This window comes from Phaeoacremonium minimum, assembly GCF_000392275.1.
Source record: "Phaeoacremonium minimum UCRPA7 unplaced genomic scaffold PA7_03_scaffold_363, whole genome shotgun sequence".
NCBI classification, from domain to species: domain Eukaryota; kingdom Fungi; phylum Ascomycota; class Sordariomycetes; order Togniniales; family Togniniaceae; genus Phaeoacremonium; species Phaeoacremonium minimum.
Genome location: NW_006921267.1, coordinates 164,977 through 192,856, shown reverse-complemented (window position 1 = coordinate 192,856; position 27,880 = coordinate 164,977). Strand labels below are relative to the sequence as shown.

At 51.4% G+C, this 27,880-nt stretch overlaps 6 protein-coding genes across 6 annotated transcripts; 3 read left to right on the top strand and 3 right to left on the bottom strand.

The window, feature by feature from the left end:
- Positions 1-130: 130 nt before the first annotated feature.
- Positions 131-1,206, bottom strand: UCRPA7_4773 (putative gpi anchored protein; the record flags this gene model as incomplete). The annotated part of the gene is made up of 3 exons (XM_007917324.1): positions 131-191; positions 338-645; positions 805-1,206. The coding sequence occupies 3 exons, from the start codon at positions 1,204-1,206 to the stop codon at positions 131-133; spliced, it is 771 nt and encodes a 256-aa protein (XP_007915515.1).
- A 3,521-nt stretch (positions 1,207-4,727) lies between these two features.
- Positions 4,728-6,276, top strand: UCRPA7_4772 (putative ferric reductase like transmembrane component protein; the record flags this gene model as incomplete). Its single annotated transcript, XM_007917323.1, has 3 exons — positions 4,728-4,810; positions 4,955-5,741; positions 6,274-6,276. The coding sequence occupies 3 exons, from the start codon at positions 4,728-4,730 to the stop codon at positions 6,274-6,276; spliced, it is 873 nt and encodes a 290-aa protein (XP_007915514.1).
- Positions 6,277-7,943: 1,667 nt separating this feature from the next.
- Positions 7,944-10,009, top strand: UCRPA7_4771 (putative arginyl-trna synthetase protein; the record flags this gene model as incomplete). Its single annotated transcript, XM_007917322.1, has 3 exons — positions 7,944-8,237; positions 8,328-9,532; positions 9,589-10,009. 3 exons carry the CDS (start codon positions 7,944-7,946, stop codon positions 10,007-10,009), a joined length of 1,920 nt encoding a protein of 639 aa, XP_007915513.1.
- A 7,019-nt stretch (positions 10,010-17,028) lies between these two features.
- On the top strand, positions 17,029-18,687 carry UCRPA7_4770 (putative carboxylic acid transport protein; the record flags this gene model as incomplete). Its single annotated transcript, XM_007917321.1, has 3 exons — positions 17,029-17,546; positions 17,597-17,952; positions 18,011-18,687. 3 exons carry the CDS (start codon positions 17,029-17,031, stop codon positions 18,685-18,687), a joined length of 1,551 nt encoding a protein of 516 aa, XP_007915512.1.
- Positions 18,688-19,183: 496 nt separating this feature from the next.
- On the bottom strand, positions 19,184-22,021 carry UCRPA7_4769 (putative minor extracellular protease vpr protein; the record flags this gene model as incomplete). Its single annotated transcript, XM_007917320.1, has 3 exons — positions 19,184-21,436; positions 21,495-21,854; positions 21,986-22,021. 3 exons carry the CDS (start codon positions 22,019-22,021, stop codon positions 19,184-19,186), a joined length of 2,649 nt encoding a protein of 882 aa, XP_007915511.1.
- Positions 22,022-24,821: 2,800 nt separating this feature from the next.
- Positions 24,822-26,492, bottom strand: UCRPA7_4768 (putative carboxylesterase family protein; the record flags this gene model as incomplete). The annotated part of the gene is made up of 1 exon (XM_007917319.1): positions 24,822-26,492. The coding sequence occupies one exon, from the start codon at positions 26,490-26,492 to the stop codon at positions 24,822-24,824; it is 1,671 nt and encodes a 556-aa protein (XP_007915510.1).
- Positions 26,493-27,880: the final 1,388 nt, after the last annotated feature.

The following is a 27,880-nucleotide window of genomic DNA, read 5'->3' as shown; positions in this document are numbered from 1 at the left end:
GTAGGCAATGGAGGGTGACGGTGTCATGGGGGCCTCTGTGAAAAGCACATTTTCGACGAAGATGTGGGCTGCCGCTGGAGATACCCCAGAGTAGTAAGAACTAAACGCCTGTAATCAAAATTTTGTGATGCTATCCAATGTAAGGCTCCATTTCTCGGCCACATTCTTCCCAATGGTCCGCCTTGGCCGCTCTGATGTTCGTTTTATTCGTACAAAACATGGTATCATAACCCCTTCAATCCAAACGAGTAGGGGGCATTTCCAAAGAAAAAAGACACTACAGCTCGTGGCAACGCTACCACGCATAACCTCCCAACCTGTTCTTCTTCGCACTCACACGATATACGCAGCTCCCAGAAGGCCCATTGCTGCCACCGTCAGGACGCTGCCAAGCGCTGACTGGCCCATCGATGCCAGCTTGCCCGCGGCGGCATTGTCGCTGGTGCTCGCCGTCGGGCTTGTCGTTTGAGTAGCACTGGCTCCCGTAGTAGTCGCTGCAGTGGCGCTGCTGTTGCTGCCGCTGCTGCTATCCGAGCTCACCAGCGCCGAGAGTTGGCTGTCTGCCACGAAGCTGGCAGTCAAGGTCGAGTTCTTGCAATCGGAGCTTGTCTCGCCAGTGCCTTCAACAAAGTTCACAGCAGCGCACTGCCGATTTGTTAGCCTTGATAATCCGAAGAATTTTCATTCTTGTTGCCTCATGGCACAGGCCATGGATTGAAGGGCCGGTCGACTTCCTTGCCGTATCCCAGTACAAGCATACGCGGGCGATGGGATTCACATAAGTGTGTAGTGTGTAACACGTACCTGAAATAATAAGCCATCTACCGCGTTGGCCACGAGACCTACGACACCCTGCTTGCCAATCCAACCTTCTGGCGCGGTGATGCTCGGCTCACAGAAGTCACCCAGTCCGCTCTGCTGGACAATGGGGAATATCTGTGTCCAGTTGCTGGAGGCTGTCGTGTCGAGGGTTGCGCGGAATAGCCAATTGGCCTGAGGATGTCCGAGGAACAGCACAACAGGCTCACCACCGACGTGGAAGTCGGTGACATTGTTCTTGGAGAAGTCAGGCGTGAAGCCACCGCAGGGGTCCGTGTCCTCCTTGTCCTCGTCGAAGCCAATTGTGGGCGGAGCATTGAGCTTGAAATGCGCGCTGGCAAGCAGAGGGAGCAAGCTAGCAGCAAGGAGCTTGGCGGGGGGAGCCATTTTGTGGTGGTGGTGGTGGTGGTGGTGTTTGCTTGAGGTGAGGTGCAAGTGGGTTGACGCAGCCGGCGACTGGGAAGATGACTTCAACAGCAATGAATTGGCCGTTACGATCGAGGCAAAGCTGGCGATTATGGGACGAGGAGAGGAAACGAAGTCAGACCTTGGAGCGGATCCTGTGAGCGGCGGATCTCCCAGCTTTTAAGTAACGACGACAGCAGCAGTTGGTGGTGGAGGAGCAAGCACGCAGCTGTTGGTGTCGGTACCTTGATGGTGGGGGAGCTCGATGTCAGGTCAGGTACGTACTGACTGCATGTATCCACCACGACGGCTTGTCTTGGGTTGCTTATTCTTATTTCAACCTAGCTCGGTCCTTGAGCTGTTTCTTCCGACTGCCAAGCCGGGCGGGGGGTTCGACACAGGCAAAAGCGGATCAATGTTGCTATTATGAAGAAATCAGGGGCCAAGCTAGGATGGCGCACCGACGCTAACATGGGGCAGAGAATCGAGCGAAGAGGCTGGGAGAGCGTTGATGAGAGGGGAGCGATGTACCCTTGGAGACATGGACCCAACCTTGAAGTTGTCTGATGGATGGATGTGCGCCAAATAAGCGTTAAGACCCATACATGTACATGTATAGCACTGTACAGTACGGTCTTATCATGGCGTGGCGAGAAACGGAGCAATGGAATGTAGAGTATCAGACGGCTCCGTGGCGGCGGACCGCTCGGGCACCCTAAAACATGCTCACTGCAAGCTTCGTGACAACGGCCGCCTCCTTGCAACCAACGCTGCCAGGACCAACCTCCGATCAGCTACAGTAGCTCATAACATCGACATTTTGTTGCTGGACTACCGGTATCTCCCCCCAGGTTGCTGTGTATCAGGACCCGGGAATCCGGCGACGACGGACTCAAGAAAGCTGGAAGGGCATTGCCTCAATGAAGTAGGATTTCTGAGACAGGGCAGGCCAGTCACACAAGTAGTTGCAATACCCAAGCATGCATGCGACTTTTATTTTGCACTCCGCCTGGGGGTCTACAAGGGCTGCATCTTGGTGATATGTCGCGAGCAGTAGGTCCGACCTGATAGGATCAGCTACTTCTATTTGAGATCCAACCAACCTTCCAACCATCCATCCATCCACCCAATATCCACGAGGTTTCGCCATGTCCAGGGCATGGCGACAAGGCAAGCTACCTAGGTATGACAGACCCAGAGAGGTCTGGTCAGCAGCAGCGCATTTCGACCTCACTCCTGTGCAGGCTGTCTGCCAAGGAAGGTGTTCGTGCACTTGGTATATAGCCTCATGGATGCCATCCACACTGGATTTCATAACTACTTGGAAACGTGCAAACATCCAGTGCTGTCTGTGGGAATCCGTCACCTCTGGGCCAGCCGTGTCGTGCCGTGCACCGTGCCGCGTAGCCGGATGGGAACTCGGGGAGTTTGGTATCTGGTATCTGGTATCTGGTATCTGACTCCAGTATGTGGCATCTGCATCTGCATCTGCATCTGCAGCTATCCAGGTTCGGTCCTACCTGTTACCAATGAATAATTGGAGATGACTGAGCAGCGGTGTTCTGTATGATCAAGCACAAAAGTCTCGAGTGTCGTAGTCCGGAGTGTTGGTGTAAGTCAGGTAGGTACCGTGGAGGGGATAAGCGACCCCTCACTGGCCCTCTGGCAGCGGGGGGAGCTGCAAGGACAGGGGCCTGATGTGGATAAGGTACGCACTAGCAAAGCCCCAAGGTAGGTACCAAAACCCGCTCATAAGTACCTACCTAGGCGCCTAGGCAGTACAGCAGCTCATCTGTCTCGAGATCTCGGTATCATTCTCTGCCAGCCTGCGTTATTCAGCAGTTGCCCATGCAGAGAAGACCGTTGATTGTTGATCTTCAATGCCGACACACGCACACACACACACACACACACCAGCCGTACCTAGCGAGCCTAGGTAGAGCTTTGATGCGCGGTAAAACGGTTGCAGCAAAGCTCACGTTATCTGAGGTACCTACCTCGAGCCTACAGTACCTACCTAGGTATCTAGGTAGGTAATTCCTTTTGGTGAGGACGAATGAGGGTATTTGAGCAAGTTGTGGCGTCTTAGCGCCCGAATCTGCGGCAGCCTGCATGCCCTTGCCCCGCCGAGCCCGCCTCCTGTCCTGCTCCTGCCCTGCTCCTGCCCTGCCCAGGTGCGTCCGCAAACGGCATCTGGCCAATCAAAGCTTCGATTGAACCCTCCACGGCTTCCCAATAGGGTAAGGGTACTACCTAAAGGTACTACCCGGTGAGTACCCTCGGTACCCTTCCAACTGTCCTCAGAATACAGTCTCCAGTGTCTGTCCCAGGCCCTTGGATCGGAAGTGCCACCGCACACGCCACACGCCACCTGCGCACTCTTGGGTCCAAGGGTTCTTAAGGTAGGTAGGTTGGTACCTACCTTAGGTAAGTAGGCAGAAGAAGACGATGAGCATGCTGAACGGCTGGCTTCGTACAGAAGCAGACCAGCGCCAGCATGGAAAGAGAAACAGAAGGAGAGGGAGAGGGAGACATGTAATAATAAATCTGCATAATACGATATTAATTGCCTCACAGCACTTCAAGTTCGGGGTTCTAGGAGCGTCTGGAATCTGGATGGCACGGCTATTCTACTGGTACTGGCAAATGTCTGCTGCTGTATTTGTATTTGTATCGGCAGATGAGGTAGCGAGGCAGATACCGGTGCCGTACCTACAGTAACTGTACAGGGCAATGCCTTCAGACGTGTAAATCTCGAGTGGTAGCCTCCTTCGCTACGATTTTCCCGTGCTATTTCCAGAGCGCATTCGTTTCGTTTTCTCTCGGGCGTAGTGTAACGTTAGTTCCTGTTCCGACTGAATCTGCTCTTTTCTGCTCACCGTCACTACTACGGTATGCACGCAGTACCTACGCTCCTACGGTAGGGTGCTCGTGTTTCGCATGCAGTAGGTAGACAACCTGGGGGTACAGAAGCTGAGTACCTAGAGGCAATACGGCAGTTTGGTGTGAGTGGGCATCCCATCCGCCGCCATCTATCGGTTTGAGGGGCTTACTATGTACTCTACTCTACGTACTCTTTGGGGCGATCTGGGTGCCCCCCGCCGCTGTCAAACGCTCAAATCTGCAGTTCCGTTTTCCTGTACGCCGCCCGTCGTAGTTCATTATCATCATCATCGCAACATCCAACCAACTTGACGATGATGGATTGACTGATTGATTGACTGACTGACTGATTTATCCATTGCTTAGTTACTTGCTTGCTTGCTTGCTTCAAGAGTGGCTTGACATGATTTGATCTGGCCGGGACAGACAAACAGCAACTCTCGCCTCTCGCCTCTCGTCCTCTCAACGAGCTGGAGTCTATTCAAGGCACCATCTTATCTGCCCAGCAGGTTTTGCTCACGAGTTGCACATACGGTCGAGGCCACCTCGTCCCAACATCTCTGAGTCGTCTTCTCGCACGCCGCTATCGAACTATCTTGACGATTTGAGCCAAGACGGACATGGACGGCATGGAGGGCATGACCATGGACATGGGCTCGGGCATGTTCCAGACCAAGAACATGGCCCTCGCCCACGCCTACTGGTATCTCATCGCCGGCGTCCTGGGTCTGCTGCTGGTGGTGCGCGCCGTCAATTACCTGCAAACACAGACGAGGCAAGTCGGATGACTCGAGACAAGACGTCATGGCATGGCTTTGTGTTGAATGAAATGCTAACAGTCGCTCAGGCTGCGCACATGCTCTTCCTCCGCCATCCAGTTCCCCACCAAACCTACCAGCCAATTCGCCCAGTTGTGGGCTACCTTGACTGCAGTCGGCCGTGAGATGAGCTATCCGCAGCTCTATGTCCCGTCGCGGTTCTTCTCATGGATGACTCCCCCGCCCATGGGACGCATCATCATCCTCCTCGTGTATTGGGCCGTCGTCATCTACATGGCGACTGCGAATGCCATCGTCAACGACGCCTACTTCTGGGAACGTATCGGCTTCCGCAACGCGTGGGTCACTGTCACACAGGTGCCACTTCTCTACTTGCTCGCCTCCAAATCTAGCGTCCTCGGGCTTCTCGGAGGGACGAGCTACGAGCGACTGAATTGGGCGCATCGCTGGGTTGCGCGCACCATCTTTGTTACCGCGAGTGTCCATGGCTGGCATTTTTGGACCGAGTGGGTGCGCGCTGATATTGTCGACTACTATCTGCCCATGATGCCCATGGTCAAGTACGGCTTGGGTGCTTGGGGAGTCCTGCTTTTCACCTTGCTCAGCTCATTTGCTCCACTCCGACATCTATGGTACGAGCTCTTCGTCGTGCAGCATATCCTGTCCTCTGTCTTCTTCCTCTGGCTCATTTACGTCCATGTCCCGGTGTATGCGCGGTACAACGTCTGGTTCGCGATTGCCGCCCTCTCTTTTGACCGATTCTATCGAGCAGTCCTCTTTGTTTGGCAGAACGTCAAATTCCGACCGAATCCGTCGCGCTGCAAGGGAGGCCAACGTCTGGGGCACCAGGCACAGGTGCGTGCTGTTGGCGAGGACATCACTGTTGTGACGATCAAAGATGTCCATTTCTCGTGGCGAGCCGGGCAGCATCTCTACCTCTGGATACCTCGGATAGGGCTGACCGATCACCATCCGTACACAATCGCATGTGCCCATCAGCTGCCAGAGACGTGCATCTGCAACAGCATTCAGCTTATTGTACGGAAGCACAATGGATTTTCTAAGAGGTTGCATTCATTCGCAGAGAAAATGCAAGCAACGGGGAGAAAAGAAACGCTCACCGCATTTGTGACCGGTCCGTACGGCGCACCGCCGCGGTGGGACGTTTATGAGACCCTGATACTCATATCGGCCTCGACTGGTGCCAGTTTCACGTTACCGATCCTTGAAAGCGTCCTGCAAGCGAAGACGACTTTGTGCACCAGGAGGATCGATTTCCTTCTGGCCGCGAAGAAAGGAGATCAGATCGATTACTATGTGCAACGACTCCACGAGTTGATCGACAAAGCTGCCGATTCTGGCATTGAGTTGACTGTGCACATCGCAGTAACTGGGGGTCCCTCAACATTCTCTAATGAGAAGCGATTGAGTGAGGGAAATGTTCGCACTACACCGTCGTCATCCAAATCATCTACTACCCCTACTAGCTTTGATGAAAAAATAGGTGCTGTGACCTCGGTGGATATTGAGAAATCAGCGGCGCGGACATCGACTCCCCGATCCCACAGACCCGGCAGTAGTGCGAGCTCGGACTCGCACGTCCATCACTCGAGTATACGACCCGATATCGACTCTTTCATCCGGGAACCTGTAGAACGGACAGGCGGCGAGACATCAGTTGTTGTCTGTGGCGGGAAGTCCCTCGTTGCGCGGGCACGGAACTGCGTCGCAAAATTGAGCGATGAACGAGCCGTGCATAAGGGTACGGGAGCCCAGGGCATTCATCTTCATGTGGAAGAGTACTGCTTTTGATCAACATAAGTCGCATGCTTGAATGCGGCGAGAATTCTCTGAGAAGGCCCAATGCTCCTTGATCAGAGGCGGATAGCAGTTCGACTCACGGACCAAGGATGACAACGGCTAGAGCGGCGCGAGCGCACAACGTAATATGCCTTTTATATGTGTGGCATTTCGGTCCCTTCTGTGAGGTCCAATTCTCTAACAGAAAGGTGGTGGCACATTAGGAACTCTGACTTGGAAGGACATGAGGCCCTACAGCAATCACGCCAGGGAGCTATGTCGTCCCGACTTGGGTCCAACGGTCTCTTTGCGCCTTGCCCAGACTTTGGACATGGGCCCGAATATGAAGAAGTCTGCTAGGTGAACGGAAACGGAAGAGACTGGAAACAGCTCTTCTAATCCGTAGATATAACCCCAGTTGGATCGATGAAAGGAATACCAGGACTAAGGAGATGGTCGGACACTAGAACCAGAGCTGTCCTGCCGTATACGCGAGGACGATCAACGTGAACAATGTGAAAATTCATTTGAGAAGCAAGGATGTTCTTCCCTAGGGGTTGAGCCAGTAAGCGTTGGGATATGTCAAGCATAGCGACGTAGCTTTGGATAAATATATGTGACTATGAGCAACGATTATATAATTTGTTTACAGCCTGCTAGAATCAAACACTAAGTAAAACATGTGCAGATTGAGGGTGATGTTGACAATGACAGACCCATCATTGTCGGCGTGTTGGAAACAGCAGCCTTACCAGGTGGCGGACAGCTGTCAGGTTTATCGCATTGGGCTGCGGTGCTGATAACGTTAGGTGAACCAACGCCCTGCAGCTGCACCTGCCCTAAGGATGTGACTGGCGGTACCTGAGCGCGCGAAACCTAAAATTTTCTGAAGGGAGTCACAGCCCGCCATCCCGTCGAGTCACCAGTCTGCTCTCCATTGACGATATCAAGGGAAAACGGTCACGGTCGCAGGTTATGCCAGTTCTCCTCCCACGCACATCACACTCACCTATTTTCACTTCATCTCTCTGCATTCGGCAGTTGACTCTGACCACATCGCGAGCTGGACACTCTTTCTCCCGGCGCATTGTATCTCGGCCGGCCTCGAGCCCAGACCCCGCCTCGAAACTCTTGACGCAATTACGCCCGGTAATATACCACAGCCACCAGACCGACGCCGCTGTCGGTCAATCGCGCAGCTCAACCCTCCAATTTGGACCTCTTCGTACACGAGAGTTCAAGCGCACATTCGCCGCCATGGCCACCACACATCGAGGCTTCGACGAGCTAGCGAAGCTCACCGATGGCCTGGCCCTCGATGACATGCGCGACCGGTACCCGAACTGCTTTCCCGACGTAAACCCTTTCGACGTCTATCGTGCCCACCTAACGGGAATTCTTGAGAAGATCACTGGCGTTGATCCCAAGATCATCTACAACGCCCTTCAATGGACGTCGGGGCTGGAAAAGGGTGATCTCATCCTTGCGGCGCCTGCTTTGAGGGTCAAGGGCAAGAAACCTGACGAGCTCGTGAAGGAGTGGTCCGAGAAGGTCAGTAGATACAGTGCCAAACTCTCTCTTTGCGCCCATACCTGGTCGTGCATATCTTGCCGGCTGAGGCTAACTCTGCTTTCCTCATAGTTTCCTGAAGACCCCCTAGTATCCAAACCCATCGTCACTGGCTACTTCATGTCCTTCTTCTTCAAGACTGGACCTCTCACACAGGCAGTCATTCCCATGATCCGACAACTGGGCAGGTCCTTCGGTAATAATAAAGCACTTGGGTTGAAAGATTCCAAAGACCCCAGCAAGGGACAGAAGCGGATCATTGTCGAGTTCTCCTCCCCCAACATTGCCAAGCCCTTCCATGCCGGCCACTTGCGAAGTACCATCATTGGCGGCTTTATTTCAAATCTGTACGACGGCATGGGATGGGACGTCACTCGAATCAACTATCTAGGCGATTGGGGAAAGCAGTACGGTCTTCTGGCATTAGGCTTCGCGCGGTATGGCGATGAAGAGGCACTCCAAAAAGACCCAATCAACCATCTCTACGAGCTCTACGTCAAGATCAACAAGGAGCTTACCGAGGAGAAGTTAACGATTGATACGGCGAAGAAGGAAGGTAAGGATGTCACGGAGCTGGAGGCGACCAGCCTTGACGAACAGGCGCGAGGATACTTCAAGAAGATGGTCGACGGGGACGAAGCAGCGGTCGCCCAGTGGAGACGATTCCGAGATCTCAGTATCGTGCGATACAAGGAAACATATGCACGGCTAAACATCCACTTTGACGAGTATTCTGGAGAGAGTCAGGTGCCCGAGTCAGCAATGGAGGCAGCGGCCAGGAAGATGGCCGAGATGGGTATCTCTGAAGAGTCAGAGGGTGCAGTGATTATCGATTTCCAGAAGCTTGTTCCTGGCAAGGAGGGCAAGCGTTTGGAGCGGCCGATCGTACGGAAGAAGGACGGCACTGCGCTCTATCTCACCCGAGACATCAGTGAGCTGCTTGGACGCCATGAAAAGTATCACTTCGACCATATGATCTACGTTGTTGCCTCCCAGCAAGACTTGCATCTGAAGCAGCTGTTCAAGATTGTGGAGCTCATGGGGTACAAGGACATCGCGGCGAAGTGTCAACACATCAACTTTGGTCTAGTTCTAGGAATGAGCACACGAAAAGGCACAGTCAAGTTTTTGGACGACATTCTTCGAGATGTAGGTGACAAGATGCACGAGGTCATGCGGAAGAACGAGGACAAGTATGCGCAGGTCGAGAACCCAGATGCTGTCGCAGATACCCTTGGCATCAGCAGTGTCATGGTTCAGGATATGACTGGCAAGAGGTAAGCTCCATTAGGCGTTTTGTAAATGATTCTCCATGATCTGACTTAAGCTTTAGGGTCAACAACTACACGTTCAACATGGAGACTATGACGTCTTTCGAGGGCGATACTGGCCCGTACCTGCAGTATGCGCACGCTCGTGTCTGCTCTATCGAGCGCAGGGCAGCCATCCCGGTCGAGGAACTCGCGGCGGCGGACCTGTCATTACTGACAGAGACACATGCGATCAATATCGTCAGGATGCTGTCCCAATGGCCAGACGTAGTGAACAACACTCTCAAGACTCTTGAGCCCACCACGGTCTTGACATATCTCTTCAAGATGACACACGCATTGAGCGCAAGTTACGACCATCTCAAGATTGTCGGTAGCGAGAAAGAGCTCCAGAAGGCCCGTATGGCGCTTTATGATGCGGCTAGGATAGTACTAGCAAACGGCATGAGGCTACTAGGCTTGACCCCTGTCGAGAGGATGTGAGCTGGGCACACTGATGATATGGGACGTGGCTAGAATTATTGGTAGGTAGCCTAGCCTGGTCACAACTATTGTTGTAGCTATGGAGTCGGATATTGAGGTGTCGGTGCGCCTAGCTAAGGCCGTTGATTACAACGGCAACGAACTTCTCGTTTGGGTGGCTTGCTGTGCAGCCAAGACATCGTTGACTGCGTCATTAGCATTCGATTGACGATCGCTGATGAATAGGGGGCAAGGCCCAGTGATGAAGCAATGCCTAACTTATTTGTAAGAAAGCTTCGATACCAATAATCCAGACGGACTCTTTGCGAAGCAAACTCGCTTTCAACTTCTCTTTCATCCACTCCAACCCCAACCTGTGATATATATTCTTCGGCGTCCTCGCCGTCTCATAAACACATTTTCGAATGTCATTGAAAACTCATCAAGGATCATCTGATTTTGCGAAACTCTCTAATATAACCTTCAATAACATTCAAGTCTCTAAATTGCTGAGTATCTCCATCTAACAAATAAGTCCGGACTAACTATCAGACATAGCCGCGCGCTTCGTCTCACAGTCGGTCTGATCATGCTCATAAAGATCACTATGCACTCAAAGACTCTAGGTAAACTTGATCTCCTGGGTACTGACAGACTCTCCTTTCGGCGGCAATTTAAACGTTGCTGACAGCCAATTTCCCGTCACTAGAATCCTGAATCAAGCGATCCCACATCTCCAGTGTGCACTCTTGGGAATTCAGCTATGCGAGCATGCTTTGTGAGGTGGCGTTAGAACGTAGTCTTATGGTCAATGGCTCGATCCGAGAACTAACCACATCAAAGCTTCTCATAATTTCTTCCTGGCATTGAGGGAGCACACCGGTTGGTGGCATTATGGCTTTTGAGATATTTTGCAATATCTTTTTGGCATATGAATAGACCAATCATGAAGAATGTAACTCAGTAGGTTTTCGGTAGCTTTGCAATGATCCAGCGAACCAAGAACCACGAATCGATATGGCACCTCTGATCTCTTGGATTACGCGTTATACAGGGACGTGCGAAACCGATGTAATCGCCTGAAACGTCATATATCCATCCAGTAGTTGAAATGGAAACCCCCCTTATCTTGTCTCTATCTTTGTGGACTGTGTACCCGTCAAGCTATTCACTTCATCCTGATCAGAGTTCAAGTCCGACCTACAACAAACCTCACTGGCTGGCTCCTCTTGGAGTAACGACGCTACTGTAGAAAAGATGGACGGTATGCGGCGCAGAACTGAGAACTGAGGGCGTTTCCAGCCTGTGCCGATGGGTGGCACGCAAATAGAGCTGCGGCCATTCTCCTTCGCGAGGCACAGGTGAAGCCCGTGAACGGCAGCGAAGAGCATTGTACCTGAAATAAATGGGCGAATACCTTAGCTATTCACCGCCACAGATCCGATTCCTCTTTTTATTCATTGAAAATAGAACACGACGTGATATCATACTTGCAAACAGTCCATAGTCAGCCATTTGATAGTGTAATTCAGTGATCCAAAGCCAGGCTTTGGCTTGTAAACACTTTCTCTCAATTGCCCGGGATTAACGTCAGGCCGAAAGCCATAGGCATCGTGATATTGATCCGCCCTAGTATGATGATGCATTCCCTTATGTATTTAGGAGAGGCGAGAAAGCCTTGAAGAGGTGCTCGCTGCGTGCGGGTCGCTTACCCAGTGATCGAGCTCATGATGCTCGTTCCATCTCGCGAGAGAAAATATCTGGTCCCATCTGGAGTCCAAGGGCAGCATTGACTGATATACTCGAGAGCATATACACTAGATTGCACTTCTAGATCGACGTTGGTCGCCCGCCACTTAGGAAGGGCGACGAAGTTGTTTGGCTCCAGGAACCAGCCACAGATGCCACACGCTGACAGCATGTGCCTTCTTGTGGAGGGGTACCTGAAGTGCCTGAGCCACCGTGGGGGAACCCGTAGTGCAATGGTGATCATCCCGACGCTAGAGGGTGCCGCGCCCCCTGCAATACCGAAGCCTGCATGACGGCGTCGGTTTGACAGCCGGCCTAAGAACGCCGAGAAAGCCGATCGCTGCTCAATGAGGCTGGCGTCTTGGGCTATGGCCACGCTGCGATAAGTTACACGAACTGCACACAACTGTCAGTCTAGCTTTTGCATACGCCGACAGAAAGCCACGTAGATGAAAAGACCGTTGTCTTATGCATAAACCAGGTGGCTTCTCAGACACCAACTCTTGGGTGACCGGACAAGCCCACGTAACACAAACGATAACGGTCTGGGTCCGTCCTTGATGCCCTCGCGATGATGACCGATGGAATCTTTCGTCCTCATCATGTTGATTGCTACGTAATTACAGAATGACTCCTCGATGTAGGTGTAAGCCAAATATCAGATCAACGACAGTAGTAGTGAAATTATTCGCTCTTGCCGGTCCTATATCCTATGCATTAATTATTTGTAGTTAACATCATCGGTTTGATTTTTCTTGATGAAGCAAGTCTTCAGATAAGCGAGGTTTACGCGACTCATAGGACAAGGGTACAAGACCGAAAGGTACTCGGCTGACGGGCCGAGAATGTCCGGGCCTTGACCAACTTGGAATATCAGCCTTGGTATTGATGATACGGGTGTGCATGCCTACCAGTGACATGGTCGGCGATGTTGATCTATTTCCATAATAAGATTGCTCTCTCCCCTTTCCATCTTGGAAAGCTCGGATTGTGATTAGGTTTGTGCAATCATCGGCGATACCTCCCATCAATCCCTTTAGCAAACCTCCTCTACGCGTATCACATGCAGAACGAACATAGCACCTTAGTTTTTAGCCCGATTACTATGCCTCGATTAGAGCACGGTTAACAAATGGGATCTCGTGAAACGTGCGGAGCGCTCGAGGACGTAAGGACATCCTTTGTGATTACAATCCTGAATGTGTGACAACGCCCCGTTTACTACAGTTACCGAGCTGTTGTGCTGGCTACTCTCTTGCCTGTCCCGGTGATGAAGAACTATGCTGTGTGGGGCGGACTTATAACGCAGGAATGATCATCGGTCTACCGTGGGATGGCGGTCTCCGTAGCATCGGGAATGTTGAGTGGAGCTGAACCTGTACAAGTTGTCTCCAAGGATTTAATGACCATAGTACAGCATTGAGCTACCAGTGTGTCAGGCATTGGATAACTGACATACGTACTCGGGGAGGACAAAGCCGTAGGACCGCAGCTTGGGACCATATTAGCCTCCTCTTCCCATGAGCGGTGGCATACTATATTATTCTTCTTGTCGTTTTCTCTTGGTCTTTGTCCTAGCCGTAATACATATAGATCAGCCGTTAGGATTGAGAGAACCCATGGCGGCACTGTTAGCTCTACTGCTGGCTCTGCTAGTTGGCTTCTGCCTCTTCCGCCTGTACTCGGGAGCGAAAAGGCTACCCGAAGGGGTAAAGCCTTTACCTGGACCGAAAGGTAAGCCTGTACTATCTTGCCTTCTATTGTTTATCTTTCTTTACGAGTTGTATGTGTTTCTGACGAGTACCTCAAGGCCTTCCGCTTGTTGGAAGGGTTCACGATGTGCCATCTGAGTCTTCGTGGTTGAAGTTTTATGAATGGAGTCAAGAATATGGACCCATCTATCAAATGGAAATTTTTGGCTCAATCCATGTTTGGATTTCGTCCGAGAAGATTGCCCACGATCTTTTGTCTAGACGTAGTGCTATTTACTCAGACCGACCTGTCATACCAAACCTTGCCGATAACAGAACGAGCGGCGACTATCTCGCACTGCTGGGGCGAACTGGTAAGTATGAACACATCAATTGCTGCACCGAGACTACGAAGGTATAACCACCAAGGTGTGAGACGGTGCTTACAATGTATATGCATGCAGATACTTGGAAGCGTCAACGTAAATTATGCCACCACCTTATGGGCACGAGCTCAACTGCGTCTCTCCATGGCTATCCTACTCGTGAGCGAGACCGGTTTCTTTACCTAATGGGGCAGGATCCCGGTAACTACATCGAATGGGTTGAGCAATTTACAAGCCGGACAGTCTCTCGACTAGCTTGGGGCAGCCCCCATCCTGCCAAAGTGCTACGGAAAACGACATTTGGCCTTCTTGAGGCGATAAGCCCTTCCGGAGCTTTGCCCAATGTCATTAGCTGGCTTGCTCACATTCCTAGCATTTTGAGTCCCTGGAAACAAAAAGAGAAGGCTCGCCACAGACTCGAAGAAAAACTGTTCGAGGGCAATGTGGACTACGTCCGAAAGATGCTGGACCGAGATTCAGCAAACCCGAGTTTCATACGCACATTCTTAGAGGATAAGGATCGTGAGACTATGGACGAGAAGTTGAAAGATCGATGGGGTAACATAAAGGAAGGCTCATATGTCGCAGGACTCATGGCGATTGCCGGAGCTTTGACCATCGGTAGTCCTATACAGAGCTTCTTCCTGGCAATGTGTCATTATCCAGACTGGCAACGAAGGTTGCAAAAGGAAATCGACCAATCATGTGCAGGAAAGTGTCCGCAGTGGGAGGATCGCGAAAAGCTCCCACTTCTGAGGGCTGTTGTAAAGGAAGTCATGCGCTGGCGACCACCTGTGCCAACAGGTAGGAAGTATAGATGAGAGAAACCAGTGAATTTAGCTAACACAAGCAGGTATTCCTCATGCCGTAGAGAAGGACGATATTTATGATGGATACTTGATTCCTGCAGGCGCAACTATCCATGCATTAGAATGGTAAGAAAATGCAAATTTTATTATATACAAGCGCTAACACACTCCCAGGGGAATGACACGCGATCAGTCTGTGTATCCCCAGCCAGAAATGTTTAATCCTCAGCGCTGGCTCTCGCCAGACTACCCAACCTTTAAGGAGCCACTAACTGTGTATCCTAATCTGAATGGGTATTCACAATTCGGCTTTGGTCGACGAACATGCCAAGGCGTACCAATTGTTGAGCAAGACTTGTTTCTCACTATGGGCGGCCTTGCCTGGGCTTTCGATATCAAAAAAAGACGTGACGAAAACGGCATGGAAATCCCGATTCATTGGAACAATTACACTCCGCTCTTGATTGCAAAGCCTGTTAGGTTCTCGTTCGATGTAGTTCCGAGGACCGAGGACAAAAATTCACTGCTCAAATCCATGTTCGAGAGCGCGAAGGAAGACGAAGAGGCTGCGATGCTGGATGAGCAGTCTGCTGTCGAACATCTGCTCTGCAAAGTGGATGGTAGTGAAAGTGACCACGATGTTAAAATCACTATACGTGATTCGTCATCCGAATCGGGCTCATCGAGTGATTCGGAAATTGAGTCTACAACTGCAATACGGAGAAGCATCATGGGCCAGCCGATCCCTGGAGCTTGGGTTTAGCCTTGTGCCTTTCTCGTCACTCAACGAAGAGATTACCCGCTCTACACTTGATCTTTATCCCGAGTCATCTCCCTGAACTTGTAATGGTTTCTGTCATAGACCACTGAGCAGCTATTCTTTTGTATATTGTTGATCTCGCTAGTATTGCAACTTCGGTTTTTAGCCTGCCTGATTCTAGATAAACTCAATATACCCAATTTGTGATACCGTTGTTGTGTTCTGGTGGCACATGCAAACCAAGTGTATGAATGCAATCCTTCGGAGACATATATCAGAACTGTATCCCACCTCAATGACAAGACACCGCGACAAATATAGATGGTATCGAGAGAAGACTGGCAGGAATGTTGAGATGTTTTGTTCCTTATTAATCAAAAAAGGGGGAAGAATGAGTGACCTTTGTGAGACTGATATATCTCCCTTTTTCAATCTAGAAGGTGAGAACCACTCTACTAGCTGCATTCACAACCACAACTACAGCATCGAGAATTATCATATCAACTTGTTGAACGAAGAATTACTTCGGGGTCTCTCATTTTGGCATTGGTCGACGTAATTTTTGAAGGATTATTGGTCCGCAAAGCGACCGCCATTTCAACTGCCGTAAGCCGTGCCGTGGTGAAAGCTTGTTAGAGGACTGCAGGCTTTGGTCGTGGGCCTGGTCAAGCCGCCCGGCTTGGCTCGCTTGATAATATCAGCCACCACATGGTTTCACTTGGCATACGACAACACAACTCGGCAGCATCTCGAGGCCGGCGCGGCGTTGCTTGCTTCGACCTCTTGCGCGACTTTGGAGGCAGCTCTCTACAATATCTATGATATGACCTTTCCTAGGACACCCGACCTGACGATGAAGTCCTGGAAAAGTCCGCCATCAACTATTCCGGTCGATTCTCTAGCTCATTGCTGGGCACCAACAAGATCGTGAGACCTCGTGAGATTTTATCTGGGCAAATCGTGAATCCCTGCTCTCCACCCGCTACTCTCCGAGTCTCCGCATGGCCGAGATGAGTTATCCGCGGCGAGAACACCGTCCCCCGTAAAGTTCCTTCCTCCCCGCGGGGAGCCCGATCGTCACATCGTGCTCCATCGCCATGGCGGCGCCCCGTCTTCAACGAATATCAATAGGTCCAAGACTTAGTTTGACCGAGAATATACGCCGCCATCCTAGCCTCAGAGCAATGCTATTTGCTGGCCACATCCGACTTACAGGGCTTCCCCTCTTCTTGGCACCTGCCAAGCACTTGGCAATGCTCGTCTTATCCTCTCTCGAGTCAGCGACCTCAGAGTAAGCAGTAGCTTCTGTATCACTTCTATAGGGCAGGTCCGTAATCTTGGTGCAGACTCCAGTGGTATGCTTGACTAGGACCCCTGTCTGCATGTTACGATAGACCTTCTTTGCAAACGGATACAGTCATGGATCACGATGATACCTAGCATAGTCCCCATTGGTTGTGAGGGGGGGTCTACCTCAAAGCACCCAGCGCTCCTTTATTTATAACTGACATGCTCTCCGACTTTCGATCTTAGAGATACAGCAAACAAAGATCAACGTCGTACTAGATTGCACACAAATATCAGCTCTGGACTGTACACTTGGTTTATTCCTACTGACCTCTATTAAAATCGCTGGCTTGAAATCATGGAGTCTACTCATGAGCCTGCTGACCCCGTGGCCAAAGGAATTTGGCCAACAGCGAAGCAATCCTTCAAAGATCTCTTCATATGGAAGCAGCGTGTAGTAGTACGCAATGAGTATGGCGAGGAAGCTGCAGAATGGCAGAAGCCAGTACCGCTCAAGAACCCAATCAGTTTGATGTCTCAGCTTTCTGCCAAAGGCTGGCTCTTCTTCTTCGTTGGTTTTGCAGCTTGGAGTGCTGATGCCTTCGACTTTCACGCTCTTTCCATCCAGCAGGCTAAACTTGCCAAATACTATGGAACCACCAAGACTAACGTGTCCACCGCGATTACTCTGACACTTCTTTTACGTTCTATCGGTGCAGCATTCTTCGGCCTCGCTGGTGACAAGTGGGGACGAAAATGGCCCATGGTCTTCAATATGATCATCTTGGGCATTCTGCAGATCGCCACCATCTACAGTTCGACATTTTCCCAGTTCCTAGCTGTCAGGTCCTTATTCGGGCTCTTCATGGGCGGAGTGTGAGTCAACTTCGTCAACTTACACGGTCAAAGCTAATGTCTTGACAAAGGTACGGCAATGCTATTGCAATGGCTTTGGAGAATAGTCCTGTCGATGCGCGTGGATTGATGTCCGGCGTTCTTCAGCAAGGCTACTCATTCGGCTACGTGTGTGCTGCATGTGCCGTTCTTGGAGTGGGCGATACTTCAGATAGCTGGAAGACCGTCTTTTGGATCGCTGCTGGCCTTTCCATTGGCGTGGGAATCCTAAGATGCTTCTTCCCAGATTCCCAACAGTTCATAGAGGCTCGTAAGGCTGGAAAGAACAAAGCTCATCCTTCTCAATTTTGGAAAGAGACGAAGATAATGTTGGGCCAAGAGTGGAAGATGTGCATTTACTGCATCATTTTGATGACATGGTTCAATTGTAAGCTCTCCTTTTCAACTTTAAGCTTTACCCAGCCACTGCTGACTTTCATGCTTAGATTACAGTCACACCTCTCAGGACAACTACACAACCTTTATGCTTACAGAAAAAGAGCTTGGCAATTCAGCCGCGACCCGTGCGAGTATCCTCATGAAGACTGGTGCTTGTGTAGGCGGTACCATCATCGGTTACATCTCTCAATGGCTGGGTCGCAGACGAGCCATTGTCGGTGCTGCGATCATCAGTGCATGTCTTATTCCAGCCTGGATTCTTCCCCACGGAGAGCGTTCACTGTCTGTTACGGGATTCTGGATCCAGTTCTTTGTTCAGGGAGCTTGGGGCGTCATTCCCATCCATCTCAACGAACTGTCACCCCCTGCGTTCCGATCGTCGTTCCCTGGTATCACCTACCAGATCGGCAACATGATCTCTTCTCCTTCGGCACAGATAGTAAACGCTATTGCTGAAAGCAATTTTGTTACAAGCTACAGCGGTAAGCAAGTCGAGGCATACGGCCCTACAATGGGGATAGCCACCGCGATAATTGCTATCGGTATTGCAGTCACAACTGCGTTCGGTCCTGAGAAGAGAGGTCGACACTTCGAGACGGCTCGTCCAGCTGGCATGAACTTGGAATGTGAGGTGGATGAGCAAAGCAAGGATATCGAGGCTGGCTACGGCGCGACCGAGCAGGTAGAGGTTCCAGAGAAAGAAGCTCAAAAAGTCGCTTCCTAGGATGACTGGACTAGTCATGATGAAACTGGACACGTTCTGTAAGGTATCCATGTCGGGGAATCGATGCCAATCTTCTGCGTAGCACTTCGAGTCAGTACCTCAGGGCCCATCATAATTTGCGAGCAGGAACAGAAGTCTGGTGGATGAGAGAGTCAAATATGCAGCATGGAGCCTTCGTAGCAGGTACGAGCTTTGAAAATGTGATACGATGTAGACATCTGCAATGACATGAGTTTATTACGGAAGAGCCCAATATAGCAAGTGGTGTCAGACCATGATGCAGATGTGCCATGAATAGCACGATTAAGATTCATGCTGCTTATTACTATTGAGCCGGTACTAATAATTATCAAGTCTCGGCGTTGCCGGGGAAGCAGAAAGAAAAACATAGACATTCATTACATAAAGGCGCTGCATTACATTACAAGAAGCGCCTGTCTAGTTTTCTACTACCGTACATTTTGCATGGATCTTTCTTTAGGCCACCTATCTTCTCTTACAACCTTTTCACCCGTTCAAGGGCTGTTGCAGTCGAGTTGGCCCCGATGTACCTAATTCTAAATGGAACGGTCTGAACAACATCGTACTCTGCGGGATCGGATGGGTTTCCATAAACGTGCAATGCACGCACAACAAATTTGTATACTCCAGATGGAGCGTAGGTTCCGTCAGCAAGTCGACCATCCCATATTGACTTCTGCGCAGCACGTGGTTCATACTGGTGCGGGAAGCTGTAGGCTTGGCCAAGGGTGGTGATACCTAGATTTGTCTTGGTTTCGACTGGCTTACATGTACTGATGGGTACAACATCCGCGAGCAATAGCGGAGATCCGAACGCGAGATTGACTACAAGGAGTGGCAACACGGTACTGTTCTCATACTTTGTATCGTTCGCGTGCCCAGGAGGCGGCAAGATGAAGGTGGTATTTGCTGGAACTGGGGGGAGGGCATCGAAGTCGACATCTTCGGGCGTGCCGTAATCATCTGCATCCGACGACAGGTATGTATTATTGGGATCCAGGACAGTTCTGCTGTGCAAAGAGCCCGTAACACCTTGATACGGCAATGACAAAGAAGAGCCATCCGTGCCATTGATTGCGATGTATCCAGACCAGACGGGCAGGCGCAGAGCATCGAGGCCAACCGGAGGTGTGGCGGTGACAGAGATTATGCGTCGCTGACCGGCAGGAATTGTGACAGTCGATGAAGGCCCGAATACAAGAGTCGCAAAATCATCGGTGAGCTCATTGGGAAATGTGGCGGGGAATATGGTAGTGTCGTCTTCAAATGTATATCCAGTTGCGGCACCGATATTGCTGAGGGTGTATGTTACCGCGGCCTTGCCCTCATTAGAAATGCTGAAATTCTGTACAGCCACAAAGTTGTCGGTATCGTTGTACGCGAGACTGCTTACGCTGAGCAGGGTTGTCGCATATGCAGCGTCATAAGCTTGCAGGAGTCCAGAGCCCTGTTGCGCTACTGGTGCGAGGACGGGGTATGTGGAAGCGCCGTCATTGAAGAGATTTGGATTGGCCGTGGCTGAAAGGATGTTCTCAATTGTCTTAGGGTCCTTTGTGCCTCGAGCGACCATGATGAGCGCATAGATGCCGGCAGCTAGGGGACAGGCCATGGAGGTTCCGGACAGGACTGCATACGACCCTAAAGCGGTGGGATACGTAGACAGAATCAAACCGCCAGGGGTCGCGAGCTGCGGCTTGAGATCGGCCTCGTATGTTGGGCCCCAAGAAGTATACGTGCTCAGGAAACCGCCGGTGGCAGTGTTGACCTGATCAACAAGGAATTTGGGTCCTGTGATTGGGTCGACCAGACTGACCACGACTTCTGAGCCCGCAGCGAGAGCCGTAATCCAAGTAGCGCCAAGGCTTGCTTCAACCATTGCGACCGCCTCGATACCCGGAACCCCTGTACCAGAGACAGAGACCGTGCCGGCAGGTACGTTGTTATAAAAGATGACATACTTTGCGCCCTTCGCGGCGACATTGGCAAGTTTGGTCACGAAGGTACAAGTACCTCGACGAACGAGAACAACATATCCAGACAGGTCTGGAGTATCGGCCGGCAGAGCTTCACAGGCATTCGCTGGGTCAGCGGTATTGAAGTTCACAGACCAGAGCGGAAGAGTAACACCGCCCCAGTTCGCTGGAGAGCCTGCAGTGAAGCCGAAAGAGGTGTTGGCGCCGCCATCGACGGTGTAGGTACCATTGTTGAAGAGAGTTGGGACGTGCGTGTTGTCGATAGAGGCGATGGCTGTGACCTTCTTGCCATTGGCTGCGGTGCTGGCATAGAAGAGACCAGCATCGCCATCATTACCGGCCGAGATAGTGCATGGGACACCGTTCTCCACAATGCGTTGAACGGCAACGGCCCAAGGGTCTTCGGTCCAACCTGAGGGGCCACCGATGGAGGCGGTGATAATGTCGGCGCCTGCCTCGTATGCCATGTTGTACGCAGAGATGAGAACATCATCAGGAGTCGAGCCATCACAGCCGAAAACTCGGAATGAGCCCAGAGTAACACCAGTAGCGGCTCCAATGATGCCAAAGGGGTTGTTGGTCTGCGCAGCGATAATACCTGCCACATGACTACCGTGACCACCGCAGTCAAACGGGTCCGGATCTGGAACAGGTGTGTTAAAGCCGTCAAAATCGTCGCCCACAAGGTCATAGCCAAAAGTCACGAGACACTCCGGACCGAAGCAGCCACCAAGCGCGGGATGTCGATAGTCAACCTTGTTTGGAGTTAGTGGTCATACGCCTGTACGGTCGGATTGCAGGCCCAATACTTACACCAGTATCAATAACAGCAACTTTGATACCAGTTCCAACATTGCCCTCCGCCCTCAACTTGTCAACTTGCGTCATCACATGGGTCGAGAACGTATCATTCTCAAACTGCCGTTTGGTCGCAGTGGCGGCGGCTATATCGGTTCCATCACCCAAGATCTGATGAACAGTGGGCTTCGGCATTTGATACAGACGTTGGGGCCAAATTGACTTGACAGCAGGCAAGGCCGCTATCGCAGCAGCACTCTCTTCAGCCTTGTCCAAGTCGTTAAACTGCACCGAGACGCCCTTGAAGAGCTTGAAGTCAAGCTTCATACGCGGTGAGGCGTCACCAGCGATCGAATCGAGCAAGGCATCCCCATCCTAGGAGCATATGTCAGCAAACCATCGTGTGAGGAGCGCGATACAATACTTGCATGACCGTCCTCGTACTCGATGATGTACGCACCGGGCAATATCGGAGGACTTGACTTGGCCAATACGCCTGCTGCAACCGCTAGAACCGACAGGACTGAGGCCGTTCGGACCATTGTTGACCTTTGAATCCCAACCAGTTAACACTGGAAGTCGAAAGACCGGAATAAGAAGAACGAACGCTAGGTAGCAACCCGGTTAAGCGCGTTCAGATAACGCTTTGCTCAACACAGACAGCTGCAATCCGTGGCGAAGCAAGGCGAGAGGCAGATCAGCGGAAGGCGGTCCTCATGTTTATATCTCTCCACCTTCTCGCCCGTGCCCATGTGTTCCCTGGTCGATATCCATCTCGGGGAGGGGTTAGGATACGACGGTGCCACCCGCCTCTTCTGCGTTGGTTTGCATTCCGCGGCCGGACATGCACAGCAGCATACCACGGCGCAGTGTGAGGTGAGCTAGGATGTCTGCCAGGATGAAATCATCGAATTTAACCAGAAGCTCTTATCAATATAATCGGGGCAGAGCAGATGCACCCCATTGGGCAGCCCGGCAGCGACGCCATCATTAAAGCATGCGCACTCTCGGAACACAACCATGATGTGCAAAGGCGCGAGCAACTGTTGGGTGGCTCGGGTGGCCATTGAGCATCTCGGAGAGACAGCCCAAGCAGGCTTGGTCCATGCTGTTCATTGCGGTGGGCCACGCATACCCTGTATCAACTTTGCTCAGGGAGGCAGGTCGCCAGGCCGTGCAAGAGAGAACAAAGGGCCGCCAAGTCCGCCAAGTTGGGAGCGTGCCTTAGCGCTGGTGCAGTTTAATTTGCTTCTGGGGGAGCATGAATTGGGGGCAAGATACAGAGCTCGATTGGAGGGAAACAATTCCTCTGTTAAGCAACAGCCTCACCAAGGAGCGTCGCTCTCTTCTTAAGAAAGAGGGAGGTTGTGAGAATCCAATGCGCCGAGAATCCATCGTGGAGCAATTGTCACTTTTGCTATTTAGACCATCAGCATCTCGATCGCTGGGCACTTGCTCCGATTGATGCACGACTTTATTGCTTGACTTGCTGTGAAATCTGCCTGAGCCCGAACGAGGGCCTCGATGGCAATGCCGTTGCCCAGCCGCCTGCCTGCCAGAGCCGACAGATTTACGCAGAATAACTTTGCAGCAAGGGGCCATCGCGACCTCCCTTTAAAGGCAAGGTTGCGACTGTGGCATGGCAAAGCTGTCAGCCGTTGCGGCGTGTCTAGGCCGAGGAGTGGCTCATTCAGAAAGCCAAGCAGAAGATCACAGAAAAGAAGATTGACACGGAAGATCGACTTAAGCAAAAGAACAACCGCCGTCAACTCCATCGTGCGCCAAGGAAATGTGGCTGGCCCAGGCGGGAAAAGATAAGGTAATTCTAGGCCTCGGTTGGACATTTGATGCCCCCTCCAGACGCCTCTTGGAAGCCAACTTCCCAAGGCCGTTGGGACACCTTCCACTGAGGGGAAGATCAATGCTGGGCATTTTCTATTCTGGCTCTCAGACGATTGAGATCGCAGGCTTGGCCTCGATCCAAATAGCTTCTCAAGAAACCAACTTCCAGATATGCTTTGCATGCAACCCATGTGCTAATTGAGTTATTTTCATGGCCGGGTATGAAGGTTTTCTCGCAGGACTAGTTTCTTCAATACGTGAAGTGCTGGAAAAGCCAACCCCGCGAACATACGCAAATACAGTGCCTACTGTACATGTACAGCATATAGGTTGGCTGGAATGCGTGAGACTGGGGACGCGCCCAACCTACCTGTACCTGCATCTTCCCAGGAACAGGCAGCTTACTCTACTCCACGCTCATCAGCGATAATAATCGCCTACGGATCCGTCTGCGCCAAGGTTATGCGATGGGTCGATTCGCTGTGCCACAGCTCATTATGGAAGCTGACATTGTATCCGAATGGAATGAGTTCCTTGTCTTCGAGGTGCGACGCAATTAATGAATAATGGCCTGAATCGGACTAAAGTCAATGATCCGGCTGAGCCGGCGAACTGCTGGCACGAATAGCGGCAGTAGACCACCTCATGGCGGAAGACCAATATTGCCTACTCACATCGAATCGTTACCTCAGATTCATTCTGCCGGTTTTCCCATGCCTATCTCATACTGCGACTTATGCCCACAGGCATATAAAGATTTGTAGCTTTCATTGTGGGGATACAAATCGCTGTGATGCATAGGGTCAGCGAGAGAATATCTAAGCTAGCCAAGTAAATCTGTACTCTCGTTACGCAATAAAGTACCCCAACTTGCCTCGCAAATGTCGATACCCACTGCCCGAACGCCAATCCCATAAGCCGCCTCGCTAAAATCAACGTCGGCTACCAGCGACAATGGGGTAGACAGAGATAAATCCTAGACCGCACTGAGAGTTGTGGGCAAATGAAGAAAAAGGCTTGATCAATCCCACGTTCTCTCGATGATGACAGGCAGGAAACTTCCGGAGCAGACACTTTCCGGGACATGATCGTCCTCATGAGGAGCAGCCTTAATAAAAGATATAGTGAGAGGGGCAGGCGCTCCAGTGATTAAACATTTGTCTTCCCCTTAGCGGCTATTGTATACTAAAGTCCACTAACACAGTGACCCAATGACAACGGTACTCGTAAGCTCGTACAGGGATACTCGCTCATCTAATATTATTACATTATATTTCGCAGCCAACGTTGTATAAGTATACATACAGTAATTTGTCGCGTTAGGGCACAGTCTGGCGATGTTAAGGAAAACCCCCTCGAATAGTGCAGGCCTGTAGATCTGCTGGCAGTCGACTAGCCCAGAATCCCCATTGTAGTATAACCGTTTCGACATCACTAAAAGGCAAAGATCATATAACGACCTTGATCAGTGTGCTATTTGTGTATTCAGTATCAAGGTAGCTATGCTAACAACTCCCTAGCAACCTCGTATGTATTCATAAACGAGATGCCCTCCTTTCTCCAAGTATCCGCCTCCACGAAAACATGCGTTGCGTTAAAGACCATGTTTTCCGGGCTGTTCAGAACATACTTTGGCCAGTGCGGTGCTTGTATGATGTTGGAAATCTTAGTCCCATCATAAGTGCTCGGCTGGTTTGGATTCAGGGTATTGACAAAGCGGATATAAGCTGTTCCCACCGCTCTTGCTATCTTCATGTCTGAGTCGTACTCGGGGCTGGGTCCCAGTAAGCCACTGATATTCTGGAAGCTGAATGCGACATTGTCGAAATGTGCTATTCCAGCAAGCTCGGTTTTGTTCCAGAGCCGTGTGTCGAATCGGTAAGAATATACATCTTGCCCTGCCAGTGTGTACTGCTCGCACATCTTGCGTCGGCCAGAGTGCATGACCAAATCCCCTCCGATAGCAGCACCTCGGCGCCACTGTAGGCCTTTAGAAGAAAACACGGAGCAGTTGGTGATGTAGAACGGCGGCTCGTTACATGGGTCATTAGGGTACAGCTCGAGCAGCTTCAGAATCGTCGGCGGAGAGAGAGCGTACGACCTCCAATATAGGAACAAGTTGAAGAGATCATGCTCGGAATTCGGGCCGGAGGGACTAAAGCTGGTCCCCTCGTCGGTGTTGGTTCCAGTGAGTAGTGGGACGCGGTTGAACTTGCCAGCACGAAGAAGCTGGCTTGGATAACCCGTCAGAAAATCACCGTCGATGAGAGGATTCCACACCTGTGTTGGAGCGGCCGCGAACAGGCTCTCCTGGCTCAGGCCGCGTAGACATGAGAGTTGATCTTTGGCCGTCCAGCAGCCGACAGTACGCGTGAGGTTCTCAACGGGCGGCGTATAGTAGGCCAGGTCTTGGACTTGACAACCGGTCGGTCCACCACTCTCCATGATCGCTCCCCGGTATAAGCCATCATCTCGGCCATCATAGCTCAACAGGTGATATGCAATACTCTGGGCGCCAGCGCTCTCGCCCCAAATGACGACCCGCTCCGGGTCACCCCCAAACGCCGCGATGTTCTCTTGTATCCAGCGTAGAGCCATTCGCTGATCCATCAGCCCAGCATTGGATGAACCTTCTGCCACTATCTGGGGTGTTTGAAGGAAGCCGTACATGTTAAGTCGATAATTCATGTCCACAGCTATGAGGGGCTGACCCATTTCCTGACTAAGCTTGACAATTCCAGAAAGGTTGTATTGAGGGTCAGCAGTAGAACCGGTGTACAGGCCGCCGCCGTATATCCAAACGAGGACCGGCAGGTCTTTGAGGTCGCCAGATGGACGGATTACATTCAAGCTTAGACAATCCTCTGAGAGATTGAAAGCTGTATGGTACTGCATGCAGCTGTAGCCGTAGGAGGTGGCATCACGGACCTCATCAAAGGAGCCATTGAGGCTCTGCGGCCATTTGAAGCGGAGCGACCCTACTGGAGGCTGCGCATAGGGAATGCCGAGGAAGGCATCCTGGTCCCATTCACTCAAGTAGCGACCCTGATATGTGCCATTTAGGACTGCCGCAGTGGGCACCACAGCGGCCCATGCTCGACTGCATAATTGCAAGATCGCCGTCGTGACGAGAACAGCAGATCTCATCTTGTGCGACTCAAACCTCTGCATCTGGGGATTCCGTACAGTACAAGAGAGCCACAATATAGGGTATTTCGTCTTCTGCTAATACATGCAGCTCGGCCCAACATTTCGCCTCTTTCTGGCTGACATGGCACTTATACATGGTTGTATATGCGCTCTATTGAGCATCGGATTCCTCCATTCGTTCCAATGATTGGAGGAAAATCCGCCGCCGGCCAAGTTTGTGTCATTTACGTCGATTGTTTAGTTGGAGTTGAGAATATGCAGATGGCGGAGAATGTGGGGTAAAAGTTGGGGTACCGCGCCTGTCCTCTGACTATACAGTTCAGACTCTGGTACTGATGACAATCATGTCGGCGATGTCCATGAGCATCGCGTGATTGCGCAGCAGCCTTGCCTGAACTTCGATAGGTCGTCGTCACAGTAGAGTTGTAGGCGAGCCTGAGTATCGCATCGCATCATATCCTGGATTAAGTCGGGTTGTACCATGACTTTCCACAAGGCCAGTGGATTGATCTCACTTCTCGCCCACGTACATGAGATCTGGATCTGCTGCACTCGCCATTTGACCTCTAAATCGGTAGGTGATGGAATAAGAGCATTGATATATTCCAGCAGAGCATCTAGGGCATACTGTCTTAATTGTTCTCGCATCGTTAAGTGTGAAGACGATGCGAATGTATTATATATACCGTTCCTGAACTGTTCCCGGTGCGGACCACCGATTTCTCCGTGGCGGTATTGACCAATCAGAATCGAGCCGAGTCGATTGCAAATCCATGCTTCATTTCTGGCTCCGGCTGTCGGATGCGAGGTCGGTTTTAATTGGGCGCGAGACCTACAGCTCCTTCTGTCATCAAAACCAAATTCTAACGAGACTTTGGTGTATGACCTTCGCGGACCACCACTCACCATCGACCTCATCTCCGTCGATCGATACATCGATGCAGTAGTGGTAAAATCGCAGCTCCTAACGAAATCACGTCGTAAAGTCGATTACCGCTTCGTTTCTCGTTGCCCTGCTTGTCATGCTCTGCCGTTCTTGCCTCCGGGCGAGGCTTCTCGCCGAACGATCTTCCAACATCCTCTCCACCACCCGTCCCCGTCTGCGACACCTTTCCGCCGTGGCTGCCGCAGCAGCCCCCTCTGCAACTCCAGTCGCTTTTCCGTCCAAACGACCCCAAGAAACACGAGCTCCTCAGCTATCCCGCCTTTTCCCTGCACCACTGCCCTCCAGGTCTTATTCATCAGCGCCAGCACCCTCGCCGCAATCAGGTACCATTCAGTCGAGCCCCGATCGGCCATCGCTCGAGAAGCCTGACTTCCTGGATGAAGCCGAGGCTCTTATTTGGGATAGGTTGTCTACCGAGTTTGCCCCCGTTGAACTGGTTGTACAAGACATTTCAGGGGGCTGT